The 16,299-nt window shown below is 30.0% G+C and overlaps 2 protein-coding genes across 2 annotated transcripts; both read right to left on the reverse strand.

The window, feature by feature from the left end:
* Positions 1–2,438: 2,438 nt before the first annotated feature.
* LOC139424809 (uncharacterized) lies at positions 2,439–4,318 on the reverse strand (the record flags this gene model as incomplete). Its single annotated transcript, XM_071176918.1, is given in 2 exon segments — positions 2,439–2,586; positions 4,164–4,318. Coding segments are annotated over 2 exon segments (187 nt in total), but the record flags the coding sequence as incomplete, so codon positions are not given.
* Positions 4,319–11,374: 7,056 nt separating this feature from the next.
* Positions 11,375–15,842, reverse strand: LOC107446950 (U33-theraphotoxin-Cg1c; the record flags this gene model as incomplete). Its single annotated transcript, XM_043047793.2, is given in 3 exon segments — positions 11,375–11,581; positions 13,431–13,537; positions 15,701–15,842. Coding segments are annotated over 3 exon segments (312 nt in total), but the record flags the coding sequence as incomplete, so codon positions are not given.
* Positions 15,843–16,299: the final 457 nt, after the last annotated feature.

The raw sequence follows: 16,299 nt of genomic DNA on the forward strand, positions 1-16,299 counted from the left end.
CCCTTCAAAATTCTTTGTTTCGATCTTGTAAAAGCTAAAATGATTAAATTTTCCCCTAATAAAAAGAAAAATTTTGATAATTAATATTTTGTTATTAACTTTCTAAACCCTATTTTCGATAAAATCAAATTTCATAATATTATTGAAAATTTAAAAAAATTATTTAAATTAAGAGATTTTAACATAGTTTAAAGCTTTAGATATGATAAATATATTGGTAGAACTATATTTAATTATAATGATATTAGCAAATATTTAGGGAGGAATAATGCATCCGATTGTGAATGTCACTGTAAAGAAGAGAAATATTTCGATTTTGTTGATAAACATCACAAACATATTATTACTGGTAATTTAAATACTATAGAAAACTTAGAACTTAGGAATTAAATGATAAAAGGCACAAAATTTGGACCCATTTACCATATATCAAATGAAATTCTAAAATACTTTCTTAATGATCTCAATATATTTTGCTTAAAGATATCAAATAGATTCTCTTTACCTTTAGAATAGAACTGTGTTTTCAATAATAAGGATTATTTATATAACAGTAACAATTCAACAATTTTTTCCAAAATTGTTCAATCAATTAAGCAACTACAAAATTTCCCATAATGTTAAGACCCCTTAGTGTTAATTTCATTTTTTGAGTATTTCGTCATATCTCGAGAGCTTTTGAAGCGAAAACTTTTGAAAACTGTTTGCACACAAATATAAAAATTGCTTATCCAAAGACAATTCTTCACAAAAAAAAAATTTTAAGTAAATATTTATTATTTTTTTATTATTATTTTTTTTAATAATGGTCAAAAAAATTTAATTCTCAGGTATGTATTTCTACGTCATTATAAAGTATGTAATTTTGCATAATGTATGTAATTGCAATGCAATTTTTTAAATTATTTTAAAAAACGTACTTTTATGTAGCAAAACACAAAATTTAAGTGAAATTGGTCGAATAATTCCTGCGAAACTAATGTTTTAAAAAGTTTTATTTTTAATTAATTAGCTGTCATTTAATAAAGCATTTGCACGGGAAAATAAGTAAAATGAGTCTTATATTAAAAGTAAATATTTAACCAATAATGCTAGTCAATAACTCTAGAAATAGGGTTCTAATGCTTCAAGTAGTATTCTATAGCTTAAGAAGGTTTATTTATCTGAATTTTGGAAAACTTTATGGAAAGTTCGGGTGAAATAAGTAGAAAAAGGAAGCTGGTAGATTGATATTTCTCTATTTGTAATCTTAATCACACTTGTTTCGAAAAGAACAATTTAATAGCCTAACCATATTATAATACACTACTAGAATTTTCTTATTAAAATTATTTAACATTTCTGGCAGCAGTCTGTCCATCCAATTAACCCTAAAGTTTACGGTAAAGAACATTTTTTACCTTAACGGCTTTGAAACAATTTACAACTATCATGAAATTTTCACCATTTACAACTACCATAGTTTCAAAACAGCACAAAAACAAATTCAACTGGACATTGGAGATAATTTAGCAGATTTACGGTGCTGCCATTTATGGGTAAATGAGAATATCGTATTCTAATAAGCCAGAGTCACATATTGTGGATTGCAGGACACTGGAAATTCTTCCTCTATTGAACAGAAAAGGGCGAAATAGTGTGGTTTTAAAACTGAGACTTGACCCCTCGTTCTGTCATGAGATTGATGATTGATTTATGATGAGTCATGAGATTGACAGATTAGCAATTTCGGCTATAATATGTACCCATCTATAAGGAACTAAGTGGCTTCCTTAGTTGGGCCTACTTTGTGCGATAAAATTCTGGTGGTTTTACTGTATTAGGTAAAAGCAGTTAATATATTGAAACAGTTGTTCTCTCAGTGAACAGTTTGAATACCAACTTTTTTATAGTTGTTTAACTTTAGTGTTTGTATATGGTGGAATAAAATATGTTAAATAAATTGTTATTCAATATTTTTTCCCGAGAAATTTCTAACAGTGTATTCATATCGTCTTTCAAGAATTCATTCGCTTCTAAAGTAATGCTTCACAACAATCTTAAAATGATTAAATCATAATTTAAAATTTAAAAATAGGTATATATCACCTTCCCCAAGTCGTTGGCGGCAGGTGCCTCTTAAGAACAAAACTCCCACACAGCATTCGTCATCAGCACAATCATCTCCGTCATTGCATCTCTTTATAGGTCTCCTGGTGGGTCGTTGTTTTGCGTTCTCAGCAGCGACAACTGCCACCTGCACAACACAATTTATGCATTAAAATTTTATTAGTTATGTTCCAAAAAATCATTCTGGATACATTACCGTACAGGATGGTAATGGAGCCCGGATTTTGATGACCTAAAAAATCTCAACTAATGCCCTTAAAAAGAGCAAAAAATCTTTATTATACTTATAAAAACAGAATATAATTGGTTNAAAAATAGGTATATATCACCTTCTCCAAGTCGTTGGCGACAGGTGCCTTTTAAGAACAAAACTCCCACACAGCATTCGTCATCAGCACAATCATCTCCGTCATTGCATCTCTTTATAGGTCTCCTGGTGGGCCGTTGTTTTGCATTCTCAGCAGCGACAACTGCCACCTGCACAAGACAATTTATGCATTAAAATCATATTAATTATGCTCGGAAGAAAACAGTCTGGTTAAATTACCGTTCTGGACGGTAATGACATTTCTGGTAAAAGAAAACATAATTCTTGTAATTGAAACAAAAATCTGTTGTTGTTACATATGCCAAGCCAATATCACCAAGCCTGCTTGAAATCATGAGATTCAAGGCAGAGGATGCGCTTCTTGTTTTTTTGGTGACACCATCAATGGCAATTCAGGGTTTAAAGGAAAACTTAGTCAACTGTTTAAGATTTTTTGTTTCCGAAAGAGAATTCTAAAAAATAAAAATTTTAGCTGCCGATTCGTAACAGAAAAAAGTTCCGCAGTGGACTGATCGTTAAAACGGTTTCCAGCAGATCACCGAAGTCAAGCATAACTGGCTACGGTCACTGTGAGGGTGGGTGACCACTTAGATCAGTCTGCGTAAGGACCGAGGGTGTTGATCTTCGTTAAACTGTTCTACCGTGAAGTGCTCGACTTCGCGTGCATGTCGTCGAGCTACCGAAGCAGGGGTGCCATGCCCTCTGCAGAGGATCAAAATTGTGATGGCATGTCTTCGGATCATAGACCGTCGCCAATAGCCCATCGTGCAGCTCTAGTGTGACGTAAATTGACTACAACTACAACAAGGAAACCTTAATTTAAAAAAATATTATTGTTAAAGAAAAATGCATGAGCTAAAGATTGTACTATAACAATTTAATTTTCAAGCCAAAAAACAATTTTTAGCAACATAATTTAAGTACTTTTAATTATATTGTGATTTTTGTCCATGGAACCACGGTGCCTTAGAGGATAGAGCACTTCTTTCTCATTGAGGTGAACTAGGCTCGAATCCCAGGGATGGCTAGTTGATACGAATTCCACGCCACCGAACCTAGCCCTGACGTTAAATATCGTCAGTGGTTGACGAATCTTGGGTTAGATTCGTCAACCCCTTGCCATTAGGCTAACAGTGGGAGGTTTTTCTCACCATGTAATGCAAATGTAGATTAATTGCATCAAAAAAGTCCTCCTCTAAGGTGAATTTCTCATAAGTTTGCCGCTACGCCTAATACTTGATCCACGAGTTCCCTTGTCTTCTTGGTTGGCTACGGAGTTAAAAATCGGTAGTTGTTAACTCGAATTTGGGCCGGCTGTTCATCTTTGACGATTATAAAATAAAATAAAATTGACTCCTTTTTATTTTCTGAACTATTTTGTTTTTAACCAAACTGTCCTGATAGAAATTTAATTTTGGTAAAAAGAAAATTCTTTTTTTTTTCTATTCCAAGTTTAGAATTCTTTTTTTTTNTTTTTTTTTTTTTTTTTTAAATAATACATTAATTTTGATTTAATTTGAATTTCCATTGCTTTGAATATTTTGTGTACGAATTTCTATCATAATCCCTTTTTGCATAATCAGTATCTAACAAAAAAAAAATAAAAAAAGCACAAAAAAAAATTAAAAAAAAAAAAAAGAATAGTGAAATCTATTTAATCTCCTGTATCAACATTAATAAATGGTTGAAAAAATTCAATGCATATTTTGATAACAAAACTACATACCAAAACTAAGCAAACTGCGGCAACCAATGCGATCTTCATCTTTTATTTCTTGAATTGAAAATAATGACAAAAATTGTTCAAAAAACCACCCGTGTCTGATTTAAGTAATAGATAAAGTAGAATTTTATATTACTTATCGGTCATATAAAGTGGCGTCATTAAGTGGTTTTATCAAAAAGATATATTTGAGAGACAATGCATAATTGTTAGGTTTCTTTTGTTTCAGAAAGCTATATTTAATATTATCTTTGTCGCAAGTACTTGTGCGTAATATTCATTCGATATCTACTTAATATCCAGATCTTGGGAGGAACCACGCACCCACAAATAATCTCAAAACTTCTTGAAAATTATTATTAAGAGCAATAATAAAATACTTCAAAGATATTATAATTATTTCGACCGTATTTTTTCAGAATTTTCTGTTGTGAAGAATTTTATTTATGCCATATTTAAAACGTAAAAATTTTCATATTCTTTTTTATAATTCGCGAATTAGTGAACCGATTAAAATTAATTTAAGTACGAAATGAGATCGACATAATACAATTGCGCTATAAAGAGTATGGCCAAAAACTACCAGAATATGATAAAATTTACCATTTTCTTAAGGAATCCCCAAAATTCTGGTTATTTTTGCAACAGCACTTTGGTAATAATTTTGCCTTAATTAACAATAAAATATTATTAAATAATGTGCGATAAAATTTGGTTAGTGTGGCAAAGTTTTATAATTTTATCATGATACCTTAGAGAAGGGATGGGCAAACTAAGGCCCGCCTGAAGGTTTTATCCGGCCCATCGGATATAATTTTAACTTGCCGATCCGTGACGAATATAAACAAGATACATCCATTTTCTTGTCTACTTTGTTCAAACCTATTTTTGTTCTTACTTTTTTAACAAAGTATTGATGATGTTTTTACTTTCTCTATTTTTGTTCTACAAAACATAAATTGATGGAAATAGGCAGCTTCAATTGGTAAAATGTTGAAAGCAAATGTTCTTTATAGAATAGCCGTAGTTTGGCGCCATCTGAAGTAGTTGTTTCTAAATATGCCAAAGTTAGAGTTTAACAAATCATTACCAAAACCTAGTTTCCCAAATTTAATATTGCACGCCCAGAAAATCAGTGCTATGTTTGCTTCATCTTATATATGTGAACAAGTGTTTTCAACTATGAACCCAAGAAAAAATTATTTCAGAAGTAGACTAACAGACAAACATTCAGCCTCTTTCCTTAAAATAAATACATCTCACTTGGAACCTCAATGTAAGGAACTTTTAAAAATGAAATCGAAATTTCCTTCATCATATTAAATATTTAAATTAAAACTTGTATAGAGTTTTTTTTTTTTAATTTTTGAAGTNCGAATTGTAAATTCGTTGTGTAAAATAGTACGAAAATAGGTTTAAAAGGGATGACTAACTGGTATCCATTTTAATACCATTAATCGACAAAATGCATGTGCATACTTGGACGAAGAGTAATAATGTCGAATTGTAAATTCGTTGTGTAAAATAGTACGAAAATAGGTTTAAAAGGGATGACTAACTGGTATCCATTTTAATACCATTAATCGACAAAATGCATGTGCATACTTGGACGAAGAGTAATAATGTCGAATTGTAAATTCGTTGTGTAAAATAGTACGAAAATAGGTTTAAAAGGGATGACTAACTGGTATCCATTTTAATACCATTAATCGACAAAATGCATGTGCATACTTGGACGAAGAGTAATAATGTCGAATTGTAAATTCGTTGTGTAAAATAGTACGAAAATAGGTTTAAAAGGGATGACTAACTGGTATCCATTTTAATACCATTAATCGACAAAATGCATGTGCATACTTGGACGAAGAGTAATAATGTCGAATTGTAAATTCGTTGTGTAAAATAGTACGAAAATAGGTTTAAAAGGGATGACTAACTGGTATCCATTTTAATACCATTAATCGACAAAATGCATGTGCATACTTGGACGAAGAGTAATAATGTCGAATTGTAAATTCGTTGTGTAAAATAGTACGAAAATAGGTTTAAAAGGGATGACTAACTGGTATCCATTTTAATACCATTAATCGACAAAATGCATGTGCATACTTGGACGAAGAGTAATAATGTCGAATTGTAAATTCGTTGTGTAAAATAGTACGAAAATAGGTTTAAAAGGGATGACTAACTGGTATCCATTTTAATACCATTAATCGACAAAATGCATGTGCATACTTGGACGAAGAGTAATAATGTCGAATTGTAAATTCGTTGTGTAAAATAGTACGAAAATAGGTTTAAAAGGGATGACTAACTGGTATCCATTTTAATACCATTAATCGACAAAATGCATGTGCATACTTGGACGAAGAGTAATAATGTCGAATTGTAAATTCGTTGTGTAAAATAGTACGAAAATAGGTTTAAAAGGGATGACTAACTGGTATCCATTTTAATACCATTAATCGACAAAATGCATGTGCATACTTGGACGAAGAGTAATAATGTCGAATTGTAAATTCGTTGTGTAAAATAGTACGAAAATAGGTTTAAAAGGGATGACTAACTGGTATCCATTTTAATACCATTAATCGACAAAATGCATGTGCATACTTGGACGAAGAGTAATAATGTCGAATTGTAAATTCGTTGTGTAAAATAGTACGAAAATAGGTTTAAAAGGGATGACTAACTGGTATCCATTTTAATACCATTAATCGACAAAATGCATGTGCATACTTGGACGAAGAGTAATAATGTCGAATTGTAAATTCGTTGTGTAAAATAGTACGAAAATGGGTTTAAAAGGGATGACTAACTGGTATCCATTTTAATACCATTAATCGACAAAATGCATGTGCATACTTGGACGAAGAGTAATAATGTCGAATTTTAAATTCGTAGTGTAGAATCGTACAAAAATAGGTTTAAAAGGGATGACTAACTGGCATCCATTTTAATACTCTTAATCGACAAAATGCATGTGCATACTTGGACGAAGAGTAATAACGTCGAATTGTAAATTCGTTGTGTAGAATAGTACGAAAATAGGTTTAAAAGGGATAACTAACTGGCATCTATTTTAATACCATTAATGATAACGCTGCAGAAATCTTGATAGCAATCACTCAATGTTTCTTTGATTTGCTAAGAAACCACATATCAAGCCTAATTAAAAGAAATACCAAACTGAGTGCTCTATACCTCTTTAATAATAAATCCTGTGACTTATTTATTCAAAGCATGGCAAATGGAGAAAAAAAAAAGATTTTGGAGCGAAACATATTGGTGGGTAACAAGTTGGCGGAATCTAACAAAGATATCAAACTTAAAACTCTCTCATTTTTTCAAGGAATCGGATATAATAAAATTTATAAAAATTTCAAGAATAAAATGGGTTTGTCATATAACAAGTATGAAGAACGACAGTATTACAAATATTTTTAGCGAAACCTGCGGGTACTTTCCCTAGAAGCAGATCTTGGCTTGGATGCGTTGGACAGCTTTATAATGACCTGTCCCTTTTAAAGATCGAAAAACTGAAGGACTGTTGTCAACGAAAAATTATCCCGGCGGAAACTGTTTGAGAAAACCAAAAACCACCCAGGGCTGCCAATCCGTTGGAAAAAAAAGAATATATAAATCTTTTTTTTATCTTTATCTTTTTTTCTTCTTATTTGGTTCAAAACCAAGAAAAGTATTTTCATTCCAAACAGAAAATATTAAAGAAAACAATGAATGCCTAAGAATTGTGGTAAAACAAATCCAGCAATTCTCGCAGTTTAGTCACAAAATCTAACAAAAAACGTTTAGTTATATAAAGCGTATAAAGTATTAAATGATATCTTAAATCTTTGTTAATTAAAGCAATTTGTAAATAGTTGAAAAACAAATCCAATTTTATGTACAAATCTATAACTCAATTTGCTTAATTTGTAATATTCAATTGCTGTATTTTTTTTATTTTTTGTTGTATGCCTGTTTAGGCAGAGGGGGTGCGATTGTTCTTGCTTTTCAGTGGCACCATTTATGGCCAAGAATTCGACTTCTGCCACACCATTCACACAACCACAATCCCGTTTATAGGACGATCACATTCACACAGGACATCGAACACACAGAGAGAGAAAGAAACATCCATGCATTGCCCGGGATTCGAACCCAGGACCTTTCTGATGCAAGGACAGTTCCCTGCCCCCTACACAGGCCGGTCGGCAATTGCTGTATTGAAAACTAGATATGTATAATAGAAACCTTGTGACAAAATTTGAAAATATATATCAAAAAAGAAAAGGAAAGAAACTTTTGAACCTATTAAATTTTAGTCTTAAACATTAAATATTATTTCGATATAGGAATCAGCACAGAATTGCTCATCTAAAGCAAGTTCAGCTATTCTCTTGAGTGTTACAGACTTAGCTAGGGCTACATTATTTATAAATCTTCAATCTAAATTTATGAATATAAAGTTACAAGCTTACAACTAAGATTGATTTGCCTATACTGTAGGATGAATATTTACCTGAAATTTGCGTTTTGTTAATTATTATACACTTTTTTCTAAATTATAAGAATTGTTCTTAATAGAAGTAAACAACTGTACCAGGGTTGGCAAGATTTTGCCGCAGGTGGAAAAAGCCATGGTAAATACCGGTAAAAACCGTCCTGGCAAAAACAGGTTTTTGCCAACCAAAGTGGCAAAAAGTGGCAAAAACCTATATTTTCCAAGATGAGAGGACAAAAACACATTTTTGATACAAAATTATTCCTAAAATTGAAATATATACTATGAATATAAATAATTACAAAAAAATTAACAAAACTATTATTCCATAANCTGAAACTATTAAATTTTAGTCTTAAACATTTATTATTATTTCGATATAGGAATCAGTACAGAATTATTAATCTAAAGCAAGTTCAGCTATTCTCTTGAGTGTTACAGATTTAGCTAGGGCTACATTATTTATAAACCTTCAATCTAAGTTTATGAATATAAAGTTTCAAGCTTACAACTAAGATTGATTTGCCTATATTGTGGGATGAATATTTGCCTGAAATTTGCGTTTTGTTAGATATTATTCACTTTTTTCTAAATTATAAGAATTGTTCTTAATATAAGTAAACAACTGTACGTGATAGGTCACCTCTGTATATTCACAAATACAAAGTTAATGAAGAAAATATGGACAAAAACATTGGACTTGTACCCACTAGGCATGTCTTAAAAGTTTAATAAATTCTAAATTCATTCATGAAACTTTCAATTTTAGTTTTGTGAGTTGAAAAAAGTGTATGTCTTATTTTTTATGACAACGAGGATTTATCAGAGTATTTTGAAAGCTTTTTTTTCTATGCGATTGCTGCTATACTAAGCATATATTACTATTAATATTCTGAACACAAAATAGCAGTTTAACATAATTTTTCACACTCAATTTAATGAAACTATGCAAAATTTAAAAATGAAAATTGCGGATGTCCCAAAAGTTTGTTCAAAAGTGCCCCCTTTCTACCACAAATAATGCAATTGATAAAGGTTATTTTAAAAACTTCCTTTAAAATCAATAACTTCGACAAAAAAAATTTAAAGCAATTATGGAACAAAGATGTTTATCTTGAAATAACAGACGAAACAAGATTAATAATCAGAAAATTTTTGCTTAATAAATGAAATTTTAAAAACCGGTGCAGGTGTCAGAAATGAATTAAAGTTAAAATTACGCATAATTTCAATACATTAAAATATTCAGACACTTAATATTTTGGTTACATTTTAAAAATTAAATGTAAACAAAAAAATTTATTTAAATTTTACTACCCATTGGCAAAATGGGTGCTGTTTTGGGTTTGATGGCATGCGCACCTTATTTGGACGTCATCACACTTTTCAACTATGTTCAAGAGTAATAGTAAACAGTGTGCATGCGTCGCCATTGCATGCGTTGCTATGCCGACCGCTGCTGTTTGATATTTTTCTCGATAATTCTTTCTTCTTTTTCCTTTTACCAGCGTGTATTTTTAATGTTTTTACATAATAATTTTAAGAATTTTTATGTCCTATTATCAATGATTTACTTATTTATGATCAACCTTTTTAGTCTTCAAAATATATACTTTATAATTTGGATAAGTAATGCATTTTAATTTCGTTATCACTTTTCGCAGTGTAATTAAATATTTATTTTTTAACTCCTCAATTGTCAGAGACTAAAAGTTAAGACAATTTTGACTGGAAACAAAATATTGTTGTTTTAATGGCATTATATTTATTTAATTGTCTATGCACATGTTTAAAGTCACAAATTTTCAAATATTTTTGAGTTCAAACAGTAAGGTCACTTACTTAATCAAGGCATAATATGGCAATTCGTTCAGTTTTCATATTAGTACGTTGTTAAGAATAATAAGATGATTTGCCTTAACAAGACCGGATTATCAAAGATTAAAAGTTGCTCGGTATCTAAATTACTTAATCAAAAAACATTTAATATTTAGCCCTTTTGCCAGTTTTTTACAAGTTACATCATCAAAACTATATCATTTATTAAAGTTATCTCACTTTTTAAAATTAAAAAGATATAAAATATTTTGAAGTTTCTTTTTGTGATGTTTGTAATACTAAGCAAATATTACTATTAATATTTTGAATACCAAATTACAGTTGAACATAGTTTTTTTAGAATAAAATTGATTTACTATTTAAAAATTTATACATGCTCCAAAGAGACATTAGGTCACTTAATAAGTTAATCACAATATATTAATGAATTATGAAGTATTTTAATTCATACTTTCCTTATCTAGAAAATATTTTAAACTTAAATGCGAGATTTAGAATTCTAATTTTTATGAATTTTATAAATTATATTAGAATTCTAAATTTTATAAATTATTGAATATTTTCAAATAAAATATGAAGTTTAAGAAAAATTTGCAAAATTTGGGGACAAGTAAATTTTAAATGTGATGATAGATAAATTTTGAATTTGGGACTAATCATAATAATAGTAAGTTTAAAGAAAAGTGGCGGATTATTACTTGTGTTACACGCATGTTCAGTTACACGCATGAACTTGTGCCGGTATAATAAATCCAATTTTATCTACTACTTAAAAAAAATGCGTTTTCGGGGAAACAACACTTTGCTTAAACTCATTTAAACTATTTTTTTCTTTCATTTTTAATAATTGGAATAATGGAACAACAGAGCATTTCTTTTTGTAATGCTTTATTTTAGAAATAACAGTTACAAATATTTTAAATTAAATCTCTTCGTATTTTTATGTAGCTATTAACGACTTCTGGTGCAACAATTAATGCTTGGTCTTCCTCCTTATACAACTTCAGATGTAACTTCAGGTTCTGTAGAAGGTGTTGTCATCTGCTACACATTTGTAATATTTTCTTACTTCACCTTCCTGCAAACATTAAGATTATCTTTAAAACTAATAACATGCATTACACACTTTTCTCAAATTTATTAAAAAAAAATCAGTTAGCACTGAGTATACTCTTTGTACATAGAATATACTCTTCAAAGTTACCCAATTTCTCCAAACTCCACGCTTTTTCTTTCCCCATTACCATGACACCGGCAAAACTTGCTTTTTTTCCCATGCCAGTATAATCATGTTTCTTACTGAAACGTATTGCCGTGGGGAAAAAGCAAGAATTTCAATGTGAAAATCTCGCTGACTAGAGACGCCTATTTTATTTGCAAAGAGCATTAGAAACAAAAAACTGACCAGGAGATTTCTTGTCTTTTCAGCTACGTTGTTCTCGTTTTAAATTACTAGAAAACACCGTCCCCTAATTGCTAATTCTTTCCAATAATGAGAAGGCAGCAGGCACAGGTCAACAAAATATAACACATCGATTATTAAGAATACAAGCACTCTATTGATGATGTATTGTCATTCTAACTGGTTAGATAATATAGGTTAAATAATATAATTTAAGTAATCTGCATTCCGCAAATATTTTAGAGAGATTCTAACTCTTATTTTGGATCTCAAATATTTTTTTCCCATCTTGTATTGCATCTGAACCTGTTAAGAATTTTTAGTATTCTTTTAAAGAAAAATTTTTAAGGAAACATTTTTGAAGTAATTTTCTTGTTTACTTTACCGATTTTCATTATATCTGTATATTTTTTTTCTTTAAATATTGACAGATAAATAATAAATCTTTTTAAATAAACTAAAATTACTTCTTAAATAAAGTATTACTGCTTTTCACAAAGACGTTATTGTCAATATAAATACACCCGGCTCTTGGATTCGTATATTCTTACTTCTTTCAAAGAATTGACACAATACCCTTAAGAAAATTGTTAACATTTTCATTCTAAAATTACATTAAAATTACAGACGGCAGTCTGTCCATTTTATTAACAGTAAAGTTAACTATTAGGAGCAATTTGTACCTTTACGGTTTGTAACCGTTTTCAACTGTTTTGGTTTAAAAAAACGTGAATTTAAAGATATGCAGTTTTGCTGCCATTTATAATTAGCGTGGTTTCAAAACCGCGAAAAAGAACTCCCCCTAAACTTTAGAATTAGGTTGTGTTTTTTCAAATGAATCGTGGAAAACCGTAATTCAAAACCGTACAAATGAACTCCCCCTAAACATTAGAATTAGGTTGTGTTTTTTCAAATGAATCGTGGAATGTGACTTAATTAATTTATTAGGTGATGTCATCTATCGTGAGCATTGGGAAATACTAGTCTTTTTTGGTATTGAGCAGGTAAGTGGTGCTGCCATTTATACCTGAAGAAGAGTTTTGACTCTCTAATAGGAGAACCTGGACTAATAGTCCAGGGTCAGCAATTAGACAGTACAAGACACTGAAAACTCTTCATGTGTTGAAGGAATGGTCGAAATAGGGCGATGCCATTGAATTCCCGTTAAACAGACCATGAGAATGACAGATTAGTAGCTCCCTTGGTTATAGTATGTACCCAGCTACAAGGATCTAAATAGCTTCATTAGGTCAGTCTAGTTCGGGCAGATAAAAGTGTAGATGCTTAATCGTATTAGGCGAAAGTAGACAATAAACAAGTTCTTCCTACAGTTAACACTTTCAATACTATCGTTTTTATGAATATTCGTCAGTTTTGTATTCTAAAATAACAATTAAATAATTGTTTTTTATTCTTTGTTAAAACATCTAAATAATGAAAGGTAAATTATAGATATATATTGTATAATTCTTTAATTCAATTTTTTTTGCAAATGGCAACTGTATATATAAAGGAAAAAACTTACATTAGTTTGTTCTATTACATGGGGAACACATCTCAAACCTTTAGCACATGGACATCGTCGAATATATCTTCCTTTGAGATTAAGATCACCCTTATTGCAATCTTCTCCTGTTTTTAGGTAAAATTCGGAAAAATATGAAACAAAGGATTGAAAAATCTAAACATTTAATATCTATTGAAATACATGCATTTGAAAAACGAAGCTGGCAGTCGATGTTAATTCTCAATTTCTTTACATATATATATATCTATATCTATACTCAAATATAACAAAATAGAGGGAAATTCTTTGATTGTGATGCACAGTGAAAAGAGTTTATGCCAACTCGAACAAAAAACTAGAAAATAACGTTTGAAATGTTAACAAAATCAATATTTTTATTATTTTAAGTACGTTATTGATCCGTTACCATTTAATATACATTTTATATATCCCGTTTATGTAACGTGCACTCAAAAAAATATACCTGAATAATGTTTTATCCAATGATCAGAAACTCAAGCACGACACGGAGAAAAACAAATCTGGTAAAACTACTGCACTGTATGGGCAAAGACGTTTTTGGTGAAAAAACATATTATGGATAATAAAACCAAAATATACTATATGTAATTCATTCATATGATAATGGTTTCCGTTCATACTGTAATGGTTTACCGGAAATTCTGGTTTTCAAAATTATAGTTCTTATTACCACACACACATACAGAAAACATACAATAATTTACCAAAATAAACGGTTTTTGTGCCATGTTTTAAGGTACTATGGTAAAATTACCAAATGTTACCACATTTTAGAAATTTCAGCATGCATATACCCTAAAACAATATTTTATTAATTTTACTAAAAATCACTAATAAAGCGCTTCAATAAAAATTACGAAGATTTCTGGCGTTTCCACAGAACTAGAAGTACGACAATTTTTACCATATTCTAGTAGTTTCGATTATATCTTTTTTTTCAGAGTGAGAATCAATCTTTATCTTTCAAGTGCCTAACCTTAAATATAATGATTAAATAGAGCATACAATAGTTCAAAATATAGTTCTAAATATATAGAAGTTCGAAATCAAACTCAATAACACCTGAATAAACATACATTTATCTGAATAAACACATAAACATATGTATTGAGACGTGTTTTGATCATTGATCCTCGAACTAGGGAATGGGTTAGCTGCAATTTAGAAATTATGGTCCTAATAGTTCAGACAAAAGTACTGTCAAAAATAATAAAATTCGGTATAATATTTTTTAACACAGTGATCAAATACGGAATGCTTGTGAAAACACAAAGTCTAGTTTTTATTAAGTTGAAATTGATTAAAAAAATAACCAAAAGTTTGCTTTTTCTGTTTCATTTTGATGACGACAGCAAAATGTATATTAATCAAAAATATTAAATAAAATTTCACATCAAACTTAAAAATGGCATTTTTACACAACGAATTTTTGGATGTTTCCATTTACCTTAAAAATTTGTTTGCAACAAAGATGCAAAATGGCGCTTCACATGTGGTTTAGGTTTAGCCGATGAATTGTTGAAACAGTTGGTAAACAGAAAATTGATTGGAAAGCTTGGAATATAAAGGATGATGAATATTCAGTTGAAAAAGTTTAAAATAAAAATTTATCAGGAAATGTATGGTGTTTCATTGAAACTAAAAATAGAGACGTATCACTGATTGGTTATTGATATTAAAAATAGAATTTTTTGAAGAGAATTAAGTAAATAAATATGTTTTACTGTTATTTTTAACATCACAATAATAGTTTTCTTATGTCTTTTTTAACATTAATGTTGCGACAATTTTGAGTAATTAATTTTGAAAAATTTAATGAAAACTTTATAGAGATACATTTTCTAACTAATGTATGACTTGTCATTTTATAAAGAAACTCTTCGGTAAAATAAATTAGACGACTTTATAACACTTACTTATTCATGCTTATTAATCATCCAGAAAATGAAGTACTATAAGTTAAAACCCTTAGTATTTCAGTGATTTTTCATCAATTAAAAAAAGCAATTTTTAAATCTTTCCTCGCGAGAAAAAGAGACCTAATATAGAACTAGGCTAATAATTCTTTACTTGTAATCATAATCACTATTACGCTATTGTTGCATTACGCTACTGCATTTTTTTTCTGTAAAAAACAATATTATGCTTTTCAAGTAACTGTTTGATTTATCTAAAATTATTGTTTCTCAGCAGCCTTAAAAAGATTAAATCATTATTTAAAATGTTGAAAATAAAGTATACATCACCTTCTCTTTTAAATGTGCGGCAAAATCCGTAACCCCCCATTTTTTCTACACAGCATTGGTCAGGATCACAGTCCTTTTGCTCGTGGCACATCTTTACGGGCCTTCCTCTGGGCTCTGCATTCTCGGCTGCGATTATTGCCACCTAAACATCAGGATTTTATGGATTCAAAGAGAAATTATTTGTTGCATCATTTGATGTTGTACACATATTATTATTAAAACATACACCGAAGAGCCACTACATTATGACCACCTTGCTAATAACATGTAGGACCACCTTTAGCCCTCAAAACTGCTAGCACCCGCCGTGACATTGATTCCACAAGGTGCTGAAAATTATAATTTATTGGAAGGTATTTTATTACTATTCTTTTTCATATTTCTAAAAATGAAACGGAACTTATTATTCCAATGGAAGTATAATTAAAATTATTAGGAAATATATATATATGCGAATTGTGAATTTTAGTCCACTATGTAACTAACAGTCGATCACGTCTCAGAACCGAATGTTCTTGCCAATACTTGACTGTAGTACGTGAGCTTATAACTGTATAAGAAAGATATATATATATATATATACTAGGAGGCTTTGCCCC

Source organism: Parasteatoda tepidariorum, unplaced genomic scaffold, assembly GCF_043381705.1.
Source record: "Parasteatoda tepidariorum isolate YZ-2023 unplaced genomic scaffold, CAS_Ptep_4.0 HiC_scaffold_439, whole genome shotgun sequence".
Classification (NCBI taxonomy): domain Eukaryota; kingdom Metazoa; phylum Arthropoda; class Arachnida; order Araneae; family Theridiidae; genus Parasteatoda; species Parasteatoda tepidariorum.